This window comes from Athene noctua, chromosome 27, assembly GCF_965140245.1.
Source record: "Athene noctua chromosome 27, bAthNoc1.hap1.1, whole genome shotgun sequence".
NCBI classification, from domain to species: Eukaryota; Metazoa; Chordata; class Aves; order Strigiformes; family Strigidae; genus Athene; species Athene noctua.
In genome coordinates this window covers 2,493,430-2,514,118 of record NC_134063.1, presented here as the reverse complement: position 1 = coordinate 2,514,118, position 20,689 = coordinate 2,493,430, and the positions used below count along the sequence as shown (strand labels likewise).

Below are 20,689 nucleotides of genomic sequence, written 5' to 3'. Positions count from 1 at the left end.
CGGAACCCCCAGACCGGCGGCCTCCGTCCCTCCGTGGGGACCCGCCAGGGCACGGGGCGCGCTCCCACCTCCCGTGGGGGCTCCCCCAGAGCAGGGACCGGCTCTCGCCGCCAAAGCCCAGCGCAGGGTGCTCAAGCGATGGGAAGAGCCCCCGCAAGAACATTCGCTGCCGAGGGGAGCGGATACCAAAGGTAACTGACTCCGGACTGCCGCTCCCCGCAGGGACACAGCCCCGGGGGGTGCAGGGGTACCCACGCTGCCATCCACACAGCTCTTGGGCTTTGGAGCCAGCAAGGTAGCAGCTCCAAAATTACGTTCCCTTTATTCTACAAGTGTGTTTGGAACAGAACTTTACACACACAGTATGATTTGGCAATCTTTATATCCACAATACATCATAACCATGCACAAAAAATTAAGTGATGTGTATATTTACAAAGTGAATTGCACTTAACACAGGAAACAGGAATAAAAGTAAATGAAAGGAACCTCTCTTCTGGGTTGCATAAAGGTCCAGTGCTATTTATAGCCTACAAAGCCTGATAGACCACACTACCGTGCATTATCTGACCGGTTTAAAATAAGAATTACTGTTACTTATTGAAACAGTGCAGCTCTGGAGATGCTAATTTCATGGAAACATTCCATTAATCACCATTTGAACTGTATGATCTATTAAGACTCTGCTAAGAGTCTGCAAGTCGAGAGAATCCAACCTCAGCCCTGACTCGCTGTATTTTACATGAAGGACAGTTAGTCTTCACCTCTAATTGCCTGGTTTTACTTTTCTTATTTGAAGTTCAGGCCCCTACCTTTAATACCGTTTTCCTAGCTTTTTTATGAAGGAAAAAGGCCACCCTAAGTGACTGAGTCACTTCAGTAGGATCTTTTTTCTTGTACAGAGTCCAGAACCTCTAAGCAAGTTCTTCATGCTTGGAAGGGAAACAATCACCAAGCACAGGTAAGACTCAACCTTTTGACAGCCCACAAACAGATCACATCCACAGCTTCTGGAACAGTACAGCATGCAGGAATCAAAGCGTCAGGAAACGAAAATACCTACTGTACCTTTTTCCAAGCAGTTTTTTTTAACTGACCTACTCAAATAAAAGGCACAGACCAATCCTTACCATCCTGGCATGTCCAGCTGAGAGAGCGCCCCCCTGTTCGCACAAGAATGGCTTTCCACAAACTGTGGGGCCATTACAAGGGATCTAACAGAACAGCACCCAAACCGTGAGGATCTCCAGGATGCAGCAATCTTTCTACTGCTTCTGACCTGCTAGAAGTGCTAAGAAGCAGCCACGGGGGGAAGAGGGAATCATAGTGCCTTTTCCTTCTACCAAATTTTGATGGTCTCCAGAGCATACACAAAAATCTTTTTAATGAAGTAGCAAGCAATCACTCATCAACTGGATTTTCACATTCATACAAATACAGAGCTTTAAAACTTTCCTATGAACCAAACTTTGTCTTGTGCAGGCTACAAACTCTCAATGGAGGTCCCAGACTTTAACTCAGTCTGTGAGCCTGCATCTGACTCAACAGAAAGAAAAGAAGTTCGATTGAGGCAGTCTACCCAGTGAATTTATTTTACCTATTTGTGTGCTCACCACCAAATCACTTTTATGTATGAATTTTGGCCTTTACTCTCCCCATAATAAACAGGGTAGTTGGCAGAAAAGACTCAACCAATTTGGCATTGGAGGATATGTTCTAAATATCAGCAGGAGCCTTCAACTGAGGTTTATATTGCTGACACTGGGTGGCAATCACCCAGTGCTTTTTAGTGTTATTTTTCAATAGTTAAATGAAAGTCATCCTCAACATCCAAGTAAAGCAAGTATAGCACATGTTCCTTCTTTCACAGGCAGCTTTCCTGTCACGAGGAGTTTTACATAAGCCAAAATCTGCCCTCAAACCTCTTATGGCAGATGGAAGAGAGCTGGAACCTTTTCTATTTTCCTGACAGTGATACTGAGAGACACTGAGCCAGCAAAGATGCAGTATGAAGCAGTCCAGGTGAGGTTACATTTAACTGTTATTTTCACATCAGGAAAACATGGTTAAGGAGTCTGGCCTATTGGACAGCTTCTTTGAATGTCAGAACAGCTCTTCAACAGTTCAAACTTCCTCAGGATTCCTCCAAGTCCTCCCCTCTTCAATTTCAATAGCCATCCCAAACAGTGGGCGGGGTTGTAGCTACAGTTTCTGAGGCATGTGCAGTGCTTTCAAGCAGGACACCAGGTATTCAAGATCAAATGCATTTTCCCTGGCTGTGCACAGGGAGATGGTTTTACCAGGCAGAACTGGTCCACTGTTCTTTTTCTATTGGCACTAAAGGCCCTGTGTTTGTCTAGGCAAGACCATCTCTAACCCACGGGAGGCTGCATCTCTAACTGCTCAGAGGACAGCACCCCAACCTGGGAAAGAGTCAATACCTGCTCTAATAAACTGAGTGACCACAGCAGATAAAACCTGCACTTAGTACACAGTGCTCACATAAGGTCTACGTACACACATATGTGTGCACACATACGCTTCCCACATCTCAGGTATAGCAAACAGTCCTGCAGCAAGAGGCAGCAGCCTTTCCACATCACACAACAGATCTCAAACCCACCCTCCCTGACATGAACAGGACAGGTACAAGATGCACTTGCTCGGAGGGGGACTTTGGCAACAGTTGTACAAGGTCTCTTCAAGACCCATATAAGTTAACAGCACATAAACCCTAGACATGAACCTTTTGTTGGGACCCTGAGGCACAGTTAAGAGCCTTCCACAAAGTCAGAAACTAAAGAAAATCTCTTTTAAGAGACAAGGAAGTGACTAAACTGCTTCACAGCTGCTTATACCAGGCCAGATTGATTCTAAAAACATGTTATGAACAGGATTTGCAGAGTAAACACATTAATACATCACCCTGAACCCATAAGCCTTCCTCACGCTAGTCAACTGATTTCTTTATAAAAATTTTTGTTCAAAAATTAAGGAGCCCAGCTCCACTAGTGTCCACCTGTTCTTGAATGAAATATTTTCAGTATCTTAGAATTTTCCATTCTCTCTGATGGTGTGCTCATCTGCCAGCCTTCTAAATACTGACTGCACATCACATTCTGGCCTAGGACCACCAAAAAGGAGACGTCTCCAGTTCCCACTGGCTGCACCTTCCCTCAACAGGATGCTCCTGACATAAATACCAAGTGTTGAAAGTGCTTCCCAAACTGGGACACCCTTAGGACAGAGCACTGTGATGTCTAAGGAGGAATTCATACCCTCATTCCATGGATTTAGGCTGCAATCATGCACCCCTTCACCTTGAATGTATCCTCTAAACAAAGTTGAAAAGTGGATGTGCTAGGCACCACGTGCACCCTTTGCTGTGAGCTATAGCCCTCTAGGTGCATACAGTACAAAATTAAAGGCATTGGTCTGGAAATCTTATAAAAGAAAAGCCATCAGAGTTAACCGCCCTTAATTTTATTACATAACCAGACAGAACAGTTGAGACTGGAATGTCAGATTTTCCCTTCAAGCACAATTCACAGTTTCATATTTGCTTTGTATCAGAAAAGAAAAATCAACTCACTAATATGCAGGTAAGATTCATCAAGTGAGGTACAGTCTCAGAATACAGAGCAAAAATTCACTGAAAATTGCTTCACTAGCCTTCAGAGAGCAGCAGATGGTCTCCACCTTTTCCTTTAGATCGCTTCACCCAGTATTTGCCTCATCATAACATTCAGCATATACTGGAGGGGATGCAAGTGTGCAAGAGCTAGTAAATGATGAAAAGCCATCATAGAAGATTTTCACAAGCTAGCAAGAGACTGACTACACATGTTGTGATAACATTCTTCCCATTCAGCAAAACAAAGTATTATAGTAGTTAGCCCTGCTGATGACAAATCTGTTACATCAGGTGAAGTACAATCATTTGAGAATTACAGTCTGCAATTCAGTAAAACAGAATAAGAGGAAAACAACAGGTTAGTAGTTATGTGAAATCTTAATATTATGCATTTTAGTAAAGGTCAAGAAGATTATGCACAAGGTCAATAGTGAAAGATCATGAAGAGAAAGTTCAAGATGCTATGGTTCTGCAGAAGTTTTACAAAATGTATAAAGTATTGTGTTTCTCTACAACAACCAAAACCCTTACAAGTGCAGGTATATACATGACATGAAAATATTGCTTCACTCAAACAGGGGTGGGAAAGATCTAGAGAAAAAGCAGCATGCAAAAAAATCCTGGAACTATAGAAGATCCTGCTTTCAGACACTGATCTACAGTACAAAATAAGCCTACTTGTACAGGTTGCAAAAGGTTTCTGAAATCAATATGCTGGCACTTACTGTACAATAATGTTAACTGATTAACATAAGCCATGAATAAATATTAAGCCACTTCATAAAGCCTGCACAGGCAGCACAGGCTTTCATGGTGGCAGAGAAAGCAATGCAGACATACTTCATTGTTCCCAAATAAAACAAGAGAAAGATTTCCCAAGCAGGAAATGGTAAACTAAACAGCCAGACTAACTGTATTACGGGTAATTACATAATAAGTAATGTTATTTTCAACAGCTTTCTTATGTGTGTGCAGCCACTAAAAACCTCACTGTGAGACTTTATCGGGACAGAAAACAGAGCATTTGGTAGGATAACTATTTTAGTTTCTCCCCCATGTTTACAGAAACACAAGAAAAAAAAATCTGACTACGGGAGGAAAAAACCTTGTCACCTAAATGTAGTTATTTCTTCAACTGTTATAGTCAAGTCCTCATGGTTTCTCTCCCAGAAAAAAAAAAACCAAAACCATTTGAGGAGTGTTTCATGGGATAATATCCAGCAGCAGATGTTTCAACACAAACAGGTCTATCAGATCAGTGCCTACATTTCAAGCCCAAAAGTCACCACATTGAAGGGGATTTCAGAGGCAGGGGAATGTTAGCCCTACAATTAAAGCTCTAAGATGAAAGGGGGTACTTGGGAATAGGGTAAAGGAGGGAAGAGGGAGTCACTGAATCACAGGAGATAAGAAGTGCACACAAGTTTCTAAATGAAGCACAGACGAAGTGAAGGGCACAAGAGTCATCTACAGGAGGTCACAGGTTCTGACAGCACTGGAGTTTGTTGGATTTCTGTCCATCGGTGGTTGGTGGGACACTGATGTCGACTACATTGTTGCCAGGAGACTCATCGTGTGCAGACCGATCTGCAATCTGCTTCTGCGAAACAATGCGGTAGATTTCTGAAAGGAGAACAGACTTGTTAGAACCCAGACATTGTCTCCGACAGAGCACATGACATGTCAGAGCAAGCTGTCAAAGGAGATGCTAGAACCCACAAATGGGAAGATTTTAACTTGAGAGCTGTGGAAGGGAATCTAGGCTGACCAGCTGTGGCATGTAACATCTGGCTGGATTTCCAGCTCTGTCTGGAAAAGGTATTAAGACAAGATTCCTTACTGTCTTCCACAACAGTGCTTCCTATCACATTCTTTTTCAGTGAGTCTGTGAACATGGGTATTTTTTTAAGTGAAGAAGGAGCAGGAATGCTCCTTTATAAAACAGGGATTCATCTTATTTTTGATTCAAAAAAAATGGGCAACATCATCTAGAAACACCAATCAACAGGATGCTTGCAAAACACCATTGCGCAGCAGCAGCGGTGGTATCTATTTCACACTTCAGCTTCTGGCAAGCTGCTACTACCAAATGACAGAAATGCCTACTCCTCCCTGCAACAAATCCGTTTTCCCACCTATGACAGTAAAAAGCCACATGCTTCCATAAAGCCCCATATTGATCCAAAAATGCTTTTCCTGAGAGAATTAATTTGACTCAAATTAATTTGTGCCTGAAAGCACACAGATCCACAGAGCTGTAACCGCTGAAGAGAGACTGCCAGGTTAAAAGCTTTCAGACACAAAGCATTTCAACTGCAGAGTCAGTAGAAATAATTTAAGTTGAAAGGGTTTTAAATCACTTATTTCACTGACTATAAGCCCTTGTTCCAACTTCCCTTCATTGTGAGACAGGAAAAGGGCAAGTACCTCCCTGGAAGTCCATGGTAAATATTATGATCACATTCATACAGCCACAGCCTCGAAACAGCAACACCCAAAGTCTTCAATAAGGATTAAAAATCATGGGGCACTATGTGGGTTTTGTTTATGTTTGTTTAGGTTTTTTTAAAGAAGCTGCACATATTTACATTGTTAAAAGTGGAAACCTTTAACTGATCTCGTTGCCACTGGCTACCTTCAGCTCTTTCTGCTGAAAGGGATGAGGAAAACTGTACAGAGATTGTCACATTCTCCTTGTTTCATGCTCAGTGGTGTATTTTAATACTAGCTGTTCAGAGTAATTGCCAAGCCCTGTATTCTTTGGGGTAGCATCTCTTGAGGGTTTTTTGTTTGTTTTTGTCTTGGGTTTTGTTTTGGTTTTCTCCCTCCAGTCTTTAGCAATCCCACAAACTGGTGGCCAGTAAGGAAACTCCTGTCCCTCTGCTCCCACCCTCTTCTCCCCTCCAAGCCCCCCGCAGTTGTTGCCACCTCACTGCTCTACACAGCACATTTTCTCAGTTTTTTTCACCACCAGGATGATTCTCCCCCAGGTAATCACTTTAGGAATAGCCTTTTCAGGAACTAGCCACGTCCCCACTGTACCTGAACTGGACAAACTCAACACTTTTGGGAGCCCAGAATACTGTTACGAGATAGTGTTTTGAGCTCAGCTTGCCCAGACCTGAACTCAGCTCGAGTTCTGGCTCCTTAAGGATCTTTTCTGTTACAGCAAACCATGTTGGGGCTCTCTCCTAGAGCAACCTTAAGCCATCTCCTCTACCCAGGGTCAGTCTCAGGGCAACACCAAAAGGGAAGGAAGACAGGATGGATAGCAACTGCTAAACTATGCTCAAGAGCACTAAAACCATGGATACCATCCCAAAGCACTGGGCAAATTGCCTCAGATCCAGCCAAGATGTCACAGATAAGCAGCGCATCTTCTACAAAGCTGCCCTGAAAAAGAGACAGTCCCAGCTCAGGCACCAGGTGGTCTTCTCTACAGCTTTGGCTTTACAGAACATTCTCCAGTTGCTTCACCAGTAACTTTAATAATGCAAATCTTGCTGGGCAGCAAACACAACCCATTCCTAGTCTATCAGGCTTTGACATACAGGAGCAGCTTGGCTGTCCTTTTTCTCCTGCCTGACTCTTCTTGCTCATCTTCCTCTGATTGCAACTCATTTCTGGTACCAACAGAGTTGGCCAGCACAAGACCTAGTGATCCCAACACTTCCTTCTGCTTCTCTGCACACCTCTAAAAAAAGAAACCTAGAAAAGCCCGCCTTACGGAATTCACCATATTAAAACTCAGCTTTTTTTTTCCTGCTAATAGGCTCTCATTCATACATAATCAAGAAACAATAATACAAAGCCAATTCTTTGGTCAGCATCCAATAAGCAACATACACCAGACAGTTCCTGGTAATCTAGAAGAACCAGAACAAAGGCTCATTCTTGTTTAACTGAAATCAGTATCTGGTCAAAATAAAGCTCAGAAAATGCTCATCTGGAGATGTTGTGGGACATGGAAATCAGGCACAACTTCACAAAACAGTGTACAGGGGTGAGACTACAGAGACAGTTTATCAGTCTCGAATTCAGCTCTGGTAGGTAATAGTCAGGAATTGGATCTTGCCACCTCTTCACATTCACGGTATGAATCGTGAAAAGCTTTTCAAGAAACAGAACAAACACACTGTCAAATTCTATGGCGTTTTTCCCCTCCTTAAGATAAGATTCAGATCTCATGGGGCAGCAAGAGGCAGAACAGTAATCCAATAGCTGTTTGGTAGCCCTCTTCCTATTTAGATATGATTTTTAAGGGTTCTTTGCCAATTACCAATTACTTAATTTTAGGAGTGGAAGACTATGCTTTGAAACATCAACCTCCCTGTTGCCTCAAACAGTATTTTGAGATACGACTACTACAGAACACAGAGTGGAAGACAGAGTCTCTGAAAGAGGGGACGCTCAAGTTTCCCAGGGTTAGCTCCAGTTCAGCAGTCCCTCAGACCCCTGTGTGTGACAGGTCCATGCTTCCCAGGACTCTGCTTCTGAGGATTAGCTCAGGCACAGAGCTACGCAAATGCAGTCACCTCAGACTGCTGACAGAATAATAAATACAACCTCTGCAACAAAGTGCTAAAGAATACAGTGATGACACAGTCATAAAAACTAAAGCCTAACTAGAGTAAGATCAGGCCAAAACCCAAGTTCAGGAAAAGTTACCCACCCCAACTGAAGTAACAACACAGAGATGAGCAGTGCTTACTTTAAGCACCTCGCTTGCTCTGCACACTTCCCACTTCTACTGCCTGTAGGCTACATATCTCCCGGGATACATTCTCACCACTTCAACCCTGTCCTTCCTCCTCCTCCTGCCTCATGACCATACAACTCACTTCTTGGCCAGCCTCACTTTGAAGGAAATCCACAAGCTCCCCATGTGCTGCATTTAGCCTAGAACAGAGCCGCACTCTTCCCCAGAGAGGCCAAATGAGCACTCAGCTAAAATTTGAAAAACACCAGCTGGAAATCCCTGTGAGCCTACTAACAAAAGTGCTTTGGTCATGGATTAGCACAGTAAGGAGGACTTGCTGGTGTACCTACACTAATAAAGCTTTACTAGTGAACCCTAGCCCTCACATGCAGTTCCATACTTGAGGGCCAAAAAAATATATGCAGACAAGAGCTCCATCGTAAGGAATGGAAACTCTAAGCCCTAGTCTGAACAAGGGAAAAAGCAAGTAGTAGAACACTATTACCTGGAATACCTCTGATAGCACATGCAGTGGACCTACTGCACGAGCCACGTAGCATTCCCACACCAACAGCAAGTCTGAAGCTGAAAGTGGACACTGCACTCAGCAGCCACATCCACAGCAGTTACACATGCTGAGGAACATTCCTGGGCAGGGGAAATCATAAGCCCTGGCTTCATTTTGGCCTGTAACCACTACTATGTTCTTAGACAATTCCTAGGACTCTTGAGGAACGTTCCCAGAGGGCAGCCTGCACGCAGCTATGCTGCTGGTGGTGCAGTCACCTACAACACTTGCCATCAGCTGAGAACAAGAGTTCAGTAGTTTGGACAAAATATTAGTAACATACCAGTCTGCTTTGGTGCAAGAGAACACACGGGAACATTTAACTTCCTAGTGAGGCTGGGGCTTCACTGCCTAGGTTTTGTGCAGGCACAGAACTAGTAGTGCCTTTACAACAGTGCTATTGCAATAGCTTGAGTTTATGAAACATCAGGAGACTCTAAACCACCAGATCCTTGGACAGAAAAGTATGTGTGGGGTGGGAGGCAGAACACAAAGTTAAGATTAGAAGGCTTGCAAACTAACCATCGTTCTCAACATTCGTTTCCAAAACATTCTAGCTAACTGCAAAACAGGCCCATGAAGAAGATCCACTACCCCAGGAGGTCCTCTGAATCCATAACAAATCATACCTGTAAGGATGTTCTTGAAGGCTTCTTCTACATTTGTTGAATCCAGAGCAGAAGTTTCAATAAAAGATAAGTTATTTTTTTCTGTAATAAATAACAAATGGTTCAGTTAAAAACTTTAATACCACTTTATTTTACTCTGAGGTTTTCCACCTTTATTTTTAGGCTAAATCAGCCAGGGCACAGTCCACAGTCTTTTGGGGTTTTTTTCCCCTGTTACACCAGGAACAACTTGGTGCACCATTTATTTAGCTGCTAGCATTTCAGCAGTGTCACCTTTGACCACTGCCTGACCATAGTGTGAGAACATTTTCCTCACTGCAGCCCCCGCTCAAACAAGCAATACAATATTCTTCTCATCTGCCTACAGATCACACTTAGAAGCACCTTGAGCAAGAGCACAGGCAGAACATGCTGCCTGCAACAGGAGTCATAATTCTCCTCTGCAACCCCAGAAAGATAAACAGACACTTTTCCTAACCATATCTTACCTCCAAATTACCATAAACCCCCTAGTAATACAGTTTATTTTTTTCTTTCCTCTTACAATGCAAATTATATATATTTTTTATTTAAAATAAGGTTATGATTATCACCCAAGCATCACACCTAGAATGGTACTGTAGTACCACCCGCCCAGAAATAGGCAAATTTCAGTCACAGAGTTTAAATAGCAACACCTGTACTATCACTGGCTATTTAAAACAGCCTTAGTAGGAAGTCGGGGCAAAAAATAAGTCATTGAACCAAGTGACCAAAATAATGCACTATCTAGGGTGCCTACTAACTCGTTTTGCTTCTCTTATACTGACTTCATTTCTCATTCATCTGAAAATTTAAAGTGGTTTTACTAACAACAGGGTACTGTCTTAGTAGCAAACTTCAGAAAACAGGTTTAAGCAAGCCCTAGTAATATTCCTAGAAGGATTTTAAAGAATATACATTTAAATTCTACCCCCAAGCTTGATTATCACACAAAAGTAAGCTGAATATACCTAGGTCTATAAGGGCAAAAGAGCCTTTGACCAGTGCTCTTCAAGATAAGGAAGAGAGAGAAGCCATGCAGTGGCAGCAGCTCACGTAACCCACTTCATTTCTCCCAACAATTGATAATCTCCAAGTCTGATGATCACTGCATCTAAATGAAACTAGGTGATACTACTATATGCATCAGTGCTCTGGAGCAGAAGCTACAGAATCTAAGAAAAGGTTCAGTATTCATTTGAAGCTGTCCACACTGATTGTACTCAGTAGAAACAGGCCTCTAGGAAGGAAGGGAAGACATTTTGTGTTGTGATATTTTATATTTATATTGTGACATTTTCTCTTCTAAATGTTGCTTACTGTTTCCAGCCTTGCTAGAGGAAGTGTTTAATCTTCAGCTATCAGGCAGCTCAAGGACAGTGTTTCAAAACACACGTACTACCACTAGATTTAAAAGGCAAAAAACCCCACAACCACACATGCTTTTCAATAAGCCAAGATATTTTCATTTTTTAAAATATTAACTTTTTAGGGTCAAAAAGAAAACTTGAGGTGAAAGTTCAGTCCTGGACAACAACAGCATGGTTACAGATTGCACCAACACCATCAAGTTCAGAAAGTACCAACCCAGAACATGCTGGCTACAAACCTGCAAAAGCCCGGGCCTCATCAGTGGGCACAGCCCTCAGATGGCGGAGGTCACTCTTGTTACCCACCAGCATGATGACAATATTGTTGTCTGCATGATCTCTAAGCTCCTTTAGCCAGCGCTCCACATTCTCATAGGTGAGATGTTTGGCAATGTCATAGACAAGAAGAGCCCCAACAGCACCACGGTAATATCTGAAACCATAAGGCAGATTCCTTTACAGTGAGCTCTGTCCACGTTACACCAACAAACCTGGTACCTGGCTCTTCTCTACTGATTACTACTAAAAAGTTAAACACATTCCCACTTCAGAAAGAGTTGTGCTGATGCAAATACTGTTGTTGGGGTGTGTGTGTGTGTTTAAGTCTAAAACCACATTCCAAATGCTTTTTTTTTTTTAATGGCATCCCTAAAAAAATCCAATATACATAACAAAATGTTGAAGAGACTGCAGAAGCCATGACATTTTTAGCCTGCTAAAGCAGTGTGCAAGAAAACTCACAATGTATTTCCAAATCGGTACTGCTACAAGGTTTTTGAAGTTGTATCTTTCTACTCCTAACATGTCTGTATTTGTTGCTGATCATTCAAATACCTCCTGTCCCTCTTAAAAACCAAAGGGGGCACTCTGGGCAATATGGACACATCCACAAGCCCGTAATCCAAGAACAGAGTTTGCTTCCTCGTTGCAGGTTTGAGCCCATTTCAACTCAAGCCAACGACTCAGGACAGCACAAGCCAATCTGTATCAGCAGTCCTGTAATGTCCATATCTCTCTTCCACACAATCCTAACATTTCTCCTCTGCTCCGCCAGCACCTGTCCGACACATCGTTGAACCGATTCAGGACACCAAGTCAGCAGAAAGCATTAACTTTTTACTGCTGGTTGGCGTTCTGCTGGCTTAGCAAGCTGAACTGGCCTAGTGATGTGTCAAGCAAGAGCTTGTGCCAGCACAAAGGAGAAGCAGGATCACAGGACTACAGATGCACTGGTTCTCATCAGCCAAGCCTATTGTTGAACCAGACTTGGCCAGCAGTTTTTCTGCTAAGCAGCAAGAACAATTTAAGGATCACAAAAATTTTCTGAAAAACATGCTAACAGTTACAGAAAAGATGCAATTAGAAATTGCCACTTGCATCTGCTTCTGCATGACTTTGTTTTGGTATTTCCTCCCTATACGTACACCCCTTTGGGCTCCATGCTCTTCTATTTTTCTCCCATCTAGTCTGCATTACCCTATTTCACCTCAATGAAGAAAGTTCTCCTTGAGTTTAATACAAATGGCTCAATCTGTGCATGATTCAGAAACAAGTTTATAGATGTATATCAGTTTTTAAAGGTACAATCTATGAAGCTTAATCATCTCATACATCTATGAAGCTTTTTAGCTTCAACTCACTGATCAGAATATGCCCTGAATAACTAGGCCTGCCAATAGGGTTTTCTTTTTTTCCTTTAAAAGATACTTTTGCCTACTACCTGCATAAACAGATACACTCAGAGGTTACATCTTAAGACACTGTTTGGATTAAGAAGGTGTCATAAATGAAAGCTTCTCAACACCACTGTTCTAAATAGGGATGTGCCTAATGCTGCAGAGTCAGCATTATCACAGTTGCCTTCCTACTTACTGGCTATTCAGCACACACTCTAGGACCTAATTTTCAGGGCTAAGTCATTGAGATTTCAAGGGAGTTTGTGGCTGTAGACTGTCCTAAAAATACCCTCTAACTCAAGATTGCAGGGGCAATGAAGACAGAAGCTATTGGTGTTATGGTAAGCTACCATGCTTAGACCAAAACTTGACACCAAACAGTACCCAGCTTCTCTCAGAAATGACACTCATTCCATGTGGCGAAGACAGCACATCCAGAGCAGATAAAAAACCCAAGAATCAAACAGAATTTCCCACACTTTTAATTTAAGCTGTCATTTTTTTCTATAATGGCATCATTAGAATCTAAAAATTATTTTCATTATATTAATCAAGGAACACAAAAGTATTTGCTATCTTATGACTTGGACCTACACTGAAGTGTGTGGTAATGACACTCTCACATGTCCCAAATATGTTTCATTAATTCTCTACCCATAAATTTATCTGTACCATCTCTGCTAGAACGCTGCTGTTAGCCTGAGCAAGACACAGTACTCACGCTGAAGTAATGGCACGGTATCGTTCCTGTCCTGCAGTATCCCAGATCTGTGCTTTTATCGTCTTCCCATCCACCTGGATGCTCCTGGTGGCAAATTCCACCCCAATGGTGCTCTTACTCTCCAGATTGAACTCATTGCGTGTGAAACGTGACAGAAGATTACTCTTCCCAACTCCAGAGTCTCCAATCAACACAACTGAAAGAAGAAACATTATTTTCAAAATTAATTCTTCACACCAGCATTTACATAGTGCTACCTGGCTGTTTTGTGGCCTTGCAAGCAGGACCCAGAGGAGTTGTGCAGCCAGATAAACACAGGAGAAAGTTACGCTAACACTTCAGGCTTTAGTACTCACAGCTTGCTTCCCCGGCTCCAAAACAGCCCTAAGCCTTTTTGTTGCTAGCAACTGCCCAGTTCCTCAGAGATGGAAATGAGAAATTGCTACAGCGACTGTCAACAGCTACACATTGCTTTGGAGGCCCCAAGCCACCATCAGTAATTACAGGTAACTAGATGTCCCTTGCATACTTGACCTTTCGCAGAGGAATGCTGCAACCCACATTTTAAGAAACACTACAGTCAAGATCATGGCAACAGGCTGCCTGTCTGCCTGACAAAAGCCTGTGTAAATATAAGCCTACTCTGGTTTTATTTTTAAAAAATAATACCATAGGTAAACAGTTATTTGCAGTTCCCATTGGGGTTGTATAGGATGTTTTATTTCAATAATTTAATTCATTAATATGTTCACCATAAAAAGGGGAAAATAGGGGACATTTGATACTACAAACAAGATACAAGCAAAGCAGAACTTCATCCAGCAAAATGAGTTCTAGTAGATTGCATGAGAAGTAAAAGATGAGCTAAAAATCTCTGCCTCCACACAAGGTGTTGCCATGTTAACAGAAAAATGTTAGTGCAGATGGATCTTTACCACACAAACCCCAGCTTTACTGAAAGGAATTGCGAAAAGAAAAGGTACATCTTGTAGCAGGAGCTTCCTCCTGCTTTGGGGCTGATCCCAAAGCACACCTCTGCCATCCCTGCTCGGTCTGCTGCTTCGTACCCAGCCATGCTGACTGGGCTCTTCATGAGATCTTCTCAACACCTCCAACGACAGAGTTTGTTGTACTAGGTTCTTCACTATGCAGCTACAGCAGCTACACACATTTTCTTAAACCCCTGTATTACTGACTAGAGCAAGAAATAACTAAAGTGAAACAAGACTTAAAGCAATTAAGTCATCCTCCCTCGGTCTCAGCAAACACTGGATCATTTGAGGGCACACCTGGAGTATTGTGTCCGGTTTTGGGCACCTCAATAAGAGAGATCTCGAGGGGCTGGAGCAAGGGCAGAGGAGGGCAACGAGGCTGGGGAAGGGCCTGGAGAATCAATCCTGTGAGGAGCCAGGGAAGGAGCTGGGAGTGTTCAGTGTGAGGAGGAGGAGGCTGAGGGGAGCCCTCATCCCTCTCTGCAGCTCCTGACAGGACATTGCAGAGAGGCTGGGGCTGGGCTCTGCTCCCAAGGGATCAGGGACAGGACAAGAGGGAACGGCTGGAAACTGCCACAGGGGAGGGTCAGGCTGGGCAGGAGGAGAAAATGTTTCCCAGCAAGAGTGGTCAGAGAGTGGAACAGGCTGCCCGGGGAGGGGGGAGTCCCCATCCCTGGGGGGGTTTCAGGGCCGTTGGGATGAGCTGTGGGGGCATGTGGGGCAGGGGAGAACTTTGTAGAGTCGGGCTGAGGGTTGGACTCGATGATCCCGAGGGGCTTTTCCAACCTGAATGACTCTGGGATTCTGTGTTTATGACTTTGGTATTCATAACAGTATTCCTTGAGCAGAAGGAAAAAAGGCTGCCTCAGTGAGGGTTCTTCAACCTTGGGAATATTTCCTAATTTGGTTCAAAGTACAAATTTGTTGATCTTCCTCATTCATATGGTCTTGTTTTCCTATTGAAAAGCAGACACCAGCAAAAACCATTCCTGATCCCTCCACAACAAATTACAGAAGACTCTTCTCATTATGCACTTCCAGAATGAGCTCACCAGCATTCTCCCTGGGCCAAGGATCATACTAGTCTTTTAGTGTTATTACAGCTTTTTTCTGCTCAAGCCATTGTTTCAAGATAGAGCTCTGGCAGCACACTTCTCCAGTTCATATACCTCCCCCACCCCTGCTAGCACGTTCCCAAACTTCTGCTACTCTGTTACTCTGCCGCGACAGCTCCGGAGCTGCACGGGGAGATTGCTGAAATGCTCCCAACTCCCCCCCAAGCATTTCATCCGGCTGACAGCACAGATAGACGGACAATTGTGCTAGCGCAGCTGAACAGTCAAAATACAACAGAGGCAGGAATGGGCAGCCAGTGGATCGTGGCAAGGCGCCACAACTCCCCACCCAGGATAGCTTAAATCAGCTCCTCACAGTGCTCTGCCTTCAATGGCAAACTGCCGAAACCATTTTTTAGGTTATGAGAATAAATATATATATAAAAATATATATATTTTATTATGAGTTCTAACTCTAGGATTTTGTTAGTTTTATTTTCCAGACAAACAGTTTTTCATCACTAATTCCAAGAGTGTTCCAAGAACAGGCCGAAGGTCACCCATCCTGCACAGTGATCTGCTGGCCTTGCATAGGCTGGACCCTACAGCAAAGCCCTGACCATAACCAGAAGGAGGTATGAACATCCACCACACAAACTAGACCAGCTTGGAAAAAACCTGAAGCTTCCAACTGTTTCTGAAGGAGTTACCTTCTCGTGAATCTGCAGCCTGAGAAAGCACAGATATCTCTCCAGGTTCTAGCCACCTCCTATCCTCTGGCATTTTAAAATTATCAGCTTTGTGCAAAAACTGTGCAAATGGCTCTCAGGTCATTAACTCCATCTGCCACAGGAAGAAAATTCAGGGGGTCCTGCACTACTTTAGCTGGTTACTCACCTCTGCTGCTATCAGGCAGCACCAGGGTCCCCTTTACCCGACTTCTCCATGATCTAGCAGAGTTTATAAGAGAGAATTTTTGTGAAGCTATTAGATGCAGAAGTAACTAGAGAAGGCAACCAGATCCCAACTCAGTAAATAACGTTCTCTCTACCTTATAGTCTCCAAATGCTTTTTGTTAATTCTCAATCTTGAGCATTAAATGAGCATTTTCGCTTTCAGTAGAAAGATGCAAAGACTGGAGGGCCACACACAGATAGAGCTCCCAAACTTTTATTTTCTATGGGAATTGAGCAAGAAGATATCTCCAAGATTCTGCACTAAGTGATTAGATCTTGAGAAAGTTCCCAAATTTTGCACTGCCTGTTAAAATGCAGAAGTCTCAGAGTAGAAAAGAAAGTTCCAAATCAGATCTAAAGAGCCTGAACACACCCTAAACACATCGCACCAGAATCAATGAAGTCATACTCCCTAAATAGCCTTTAGGGCCACACTGGTAATGGACTGGTTTTAACTTGGAAGTGACCTGAACCAATAACAATCACCATCAGATGGCTGTAAGTACACAAACAAGCCACGTTTAGTGCCTCATTCACATCCGGAATCGTGGCACTGCTCCTTCAGTCTTTCCTGATCTCTCTCCTCCACCGAGCTGTGCCAGCCTGCAGGTTACCATTCACCATGTCACCCATCCATCAACAGCACAGCAAAGCATTCAGATCTCAGTCACCATCATCACTCCATTTCCCAGGTCGTGTTCGGCTTCACAACACACAGACCTACAGTCCCCCAAGCAGAGCACAACCCCATCACCTGCTTCATACCATGGGATCCTGGTACAAGGCAAGCGAAAGGCAGAATTAAAAATTCAGGGCAATACATTGTTGGTAAGAAAAAAGAAAGATCAAATTTATGACAGAATTTTAAATACACTATTTCATTAATCTGGCAAAAAAAGAACATATTCTTTTGAACAATCAAGACTCTAGCAGAGACCACATAAGCAGAGTTCATTATAAATATTGAGTACATAAGGTTGCCAGAAATTGATGACTAATATGACACACATTTGTTTTTAATCATCACAGCCTTTGTTAAGCTTAAGCTCTAATCAGAGCAGTCTAAAATCCCACAAAGGTAACAGAAAGACTTTTTTTCCTATGGGTGTTTTTTCCTTCCTTTTTCGTGAGCCAGCGTACATCTGCACAACCTCAAATTTAATTTTTAAAATAAACACTGATAATAGCTAATTTTCTTGAAGGGAAAATTAATGTGCAGATCACATTTTAATAGGCAGAAGGCTTCCAATATTTTAGCAACTATTAAAAGGTCATGAATTCAAATCCAGATCCAACCCATTCAAAACTCATCATGAAAAGTTCCTGCTTTTTAACCATCCCAGCTACAAAATTAATTGGGAACAGAGCCCTGAACCACTGGCTTTGCTTGGGTTACATCACTGAAATGAGTCTACACCAAGATCCTCACAGCCTCATTATTCTGCGCAGCTCTGCACACAGAATTCAGCTTGTTCTCCCAAAGGTTGGCTCAGTCATTTTGTTAACAAACAACATTTTGTTGTGATCAATAAAATAGGCGGTTCTGACTGTTGGGATGCACACGGAAGAAAGGGAAATTTGGAATAAAGATAAAGAGGCACTAGTTTAGCAGAGCAGCTCTGACTATAACCACACTCGCATCCCCAGAGTGCCACCAAACCTTAAATTAGTTTTTGCCTACTGTATGCTAGACCTGATAAGCCAATAATGTTTGTCTCTCCTGCAGCCCTGTTGAAATGGCTGGTCCCGAAGCACAAGCTGATGGGTGACGTGAAAAAGGGAACACTAAGAACAGTGAGCCAGCTACACACAGAAACAGTTGCTACAAACTCCTTGGCCATTTTCACCCCAAACAACTGTTTTATAGGCAGTATTTCACATGTAAGAGGCTAACAATAAACGGAGCTCTTTGCCTTTTAAATTCTTCATAAAGCTGATTAATATAATCTATGCTAAATGACAGAAGTTCCCATACAAGCAGTTCCAGATCTTCCACCACATAAAAAAGTAAAAACTGTGACTTTAAAGCAACAATGCATTCAACTGGAGTCACCCTAAATAATATTACGATGCAAGGATGCAAATTTCTTAAACAGGCACAACTGTAAAAGCTAAAATCAGAGTCCAACTAAATCTCCTTTGGAAATGGGGGGCTATGGAAAATGGTAAAACCTTAAACTTAATGAAAATAATCTTTCCCAGACTGTAATCCTCCTCCACCATTATTTCTACCTCTGACCACTATGTGCCTGATAGAAGAGAGTCCAAAAGCAATCTATGTAGCTAAGATGGGGCTAAACCAGAAGTCAATCAAAGCCCATGCATTTTTTTTCATTACATCAATTCCCCTTGATATTTAATTCCATTATTCAAGAGGGCAGAAGGCAAAGGAAGGGGAATTGGTCCTACAGTGGAGACCTCATCCCACTTGGTCCCATTTACATTCATTATTTCTTGCCTAGTCCCAGAGAGCTAGAAGAAAGGAAGGAAAAGATGAGTAGATAGGGAAGGGGGGGTTTGTTGGTTTGGTTTTTGGTTTTGTTTTTTTTTTTTTTAAAAAAGCCATCCACACAACTACCCCAACCCAAAATATACACAGAAAATGACAATTCTCACTCCCATTTTTCATTAAGGGCTACAAAGTATGCCAAGTTACTCTGCAGTATCAGTACAACCAAATAGCTTTAGGTTAAGTTTCACTCCAGATAAAATTAAAAACGCATTTCAAAGTGGCATATTTTTAAAGATGAATTCAGTTTTGCCTACCTAATTGACTATTCACTAAAAGAAAAAAAGAAATAAAATCTTTCAGCTTTCAAGTTCCTGGCTATTAAACCACTTGGGAAATAGACAGTGGAATGACTTCAGAAGGAAACTAGTTTAGACCCAGACAGTTTAGCATATTTTTGGAGGCCAGTCTTCTGCTTTATAAGCAGAGAAGAAATAAGGGTTTCACCACCACTATCTTGAAGACTGTAAAACAAATATACTAAACAGGCAAATACATCCATAAAATATTTCCAACAGGTGAGTAATGGTTCTTTCCCTTCATCAAGAAGCAAGTGGGGAATCACTGCTGCCCTTGTTAGGGTGCAGGGACGTACAGTGTGCCCTGACATCAACCTCCTGAGAAATTTTCATGGCAGCAAGCACAGCCCCACCAGCCCACCTGAGCACCCACAGACTTGCTGTCAACCTCGCCTTTTACAAGCGGGAACTCTTTTGGGTGAATCCAACCCACGTTACCACAGGAGACCAAGCATAAGAGGTTGGGAAATACGAAGGTGAACGTTTTACACCCATCCACACTATTCCTTCAGCCTCAAAGGCAGAACAGTGGGACACGCTGGGTCAGGCCGAGCATCTTTTACACATGCAGGACACCGACCTGCAGCAACCTTCACACTCATGAACAACAATAAAAACCACCTGAGCCAGCACAAGAAGAGCAGCACTAAATCCGCCCAGCATTTGCCTATTTTCTCACACAATCCCCGCACGCCGTTGCTGGACAACCCAAAATGTCACAAGTATGGGCACAGAAGCGTTAAAATAACCCCAGGTAAGGCCAAATGAACACTGTCAGGCTTCCGGGCTTCAGCTATTAATGCTCGGTTACCGCCTGCGAAGGAGTTCTCCACTGAAGCTGAAGTTTTCTCAGCGCCGGCTCGAAACCGGGGGCGATCTCTCGGACGACCCACACCAACGGCACCACCGCCGGGCGCAACCCCCGGCCCAAGCCCTGAACCTCTCCCCCGTGCCAGCCCCTCCCCGCGGCCGCACTCCCAGCGCGGCCCCCGGCGCTCACAACCGCCCGGCTGCCAGCGCGCAGCCCCCGCGGCGGCGGGGCGGGGAAGGCCCGCGGGGCTCCCCCTCGCCGCCTGCTCCCCCGCCGCAGCCCGGCGCCAGGCCGAGCCGAGCCACCGCCGCGGGCGGGGGCGGCGGGCGCTGCCTGCAAGGCCGCCCCGCGCACAAAGGCCGCGGCGGCCGCCCCGGGCCCCGGGCAGCGCGGCCTGCCGGGCCGGGCCCAGCGCCGCCGCGGGCCCGCCGAGCGGTGCGGCCGGCCCGAGGCGGCGCGGAGCGGCCGGCGGCGGTACCTTTGAAGAGGTAGTCGTACTCGTCGTCGCGGGTGCCCATGGCGATGGCGGCGGCGCCGACCCTCTGGCTGCCAGGCACCGACCGCGGCCCAGCCGGGGGGGGGGGACGACGAGGGCGGGGCGCTCCAGCCGCCGCCTATCAGCGGCCTCCAGAACCCGCAGGAGGTGGGCGGCACGCCAGATCCATCAAGACGCCCAATAGGAGACGGTCGCGCCTTTGACTGGCGGGCAATTCTATCCAATCATCTGGTGAGGGGTGGTGCTTGGGTGC

At 44.1% G+C, this 20,689-nt stretch overlaps 1 protein-coding gene and 1 long non-coding RNA gene across 2 annotated transcripts; one reads left to right on the top strand and one right to left on the bottom strand.

Moving 5' to 3' along the window:
- Positions 1-363: 363 nt before the first annotated feature.
- Positions 364-20,539, bottom strand: RAB11B (RAB11B, member RAS oncogene family). The gene is made up of 5 exons (XM_074928185.1): positions 20,419-20,539; positions 13,319-13,514; positions 11,161-11,354; positions 9,531-9,611; positions 364-5,257 (listed from the first exon to the last, which is right to left on the bottom strand). Exons 1-5 carry the CDS (start codon positions 20,456-20,458, stop codon positions 5,112-5,114), a joined length of 657 nt encoding a protein of 218 aa, XP_074784286.1. The 5' UTR covers positions 20,459-20,539; the 3' UTR covers positions 364-5,111.
- On the top strand, positions 1,887-19,052 carry LOC141971085 (uncharacterized). The gene is made up of 3 exons (XR_012635252.1): positions 1,887-2,022; positions 15,856-16,000; positions 18,048-19,052. It is a non-coding gene; the product is annotated as an uncharacterized LOC141971085 (long non-coding RNA).
- Positions 20,540-20,689: the final 150 nt, after the last annotated feature.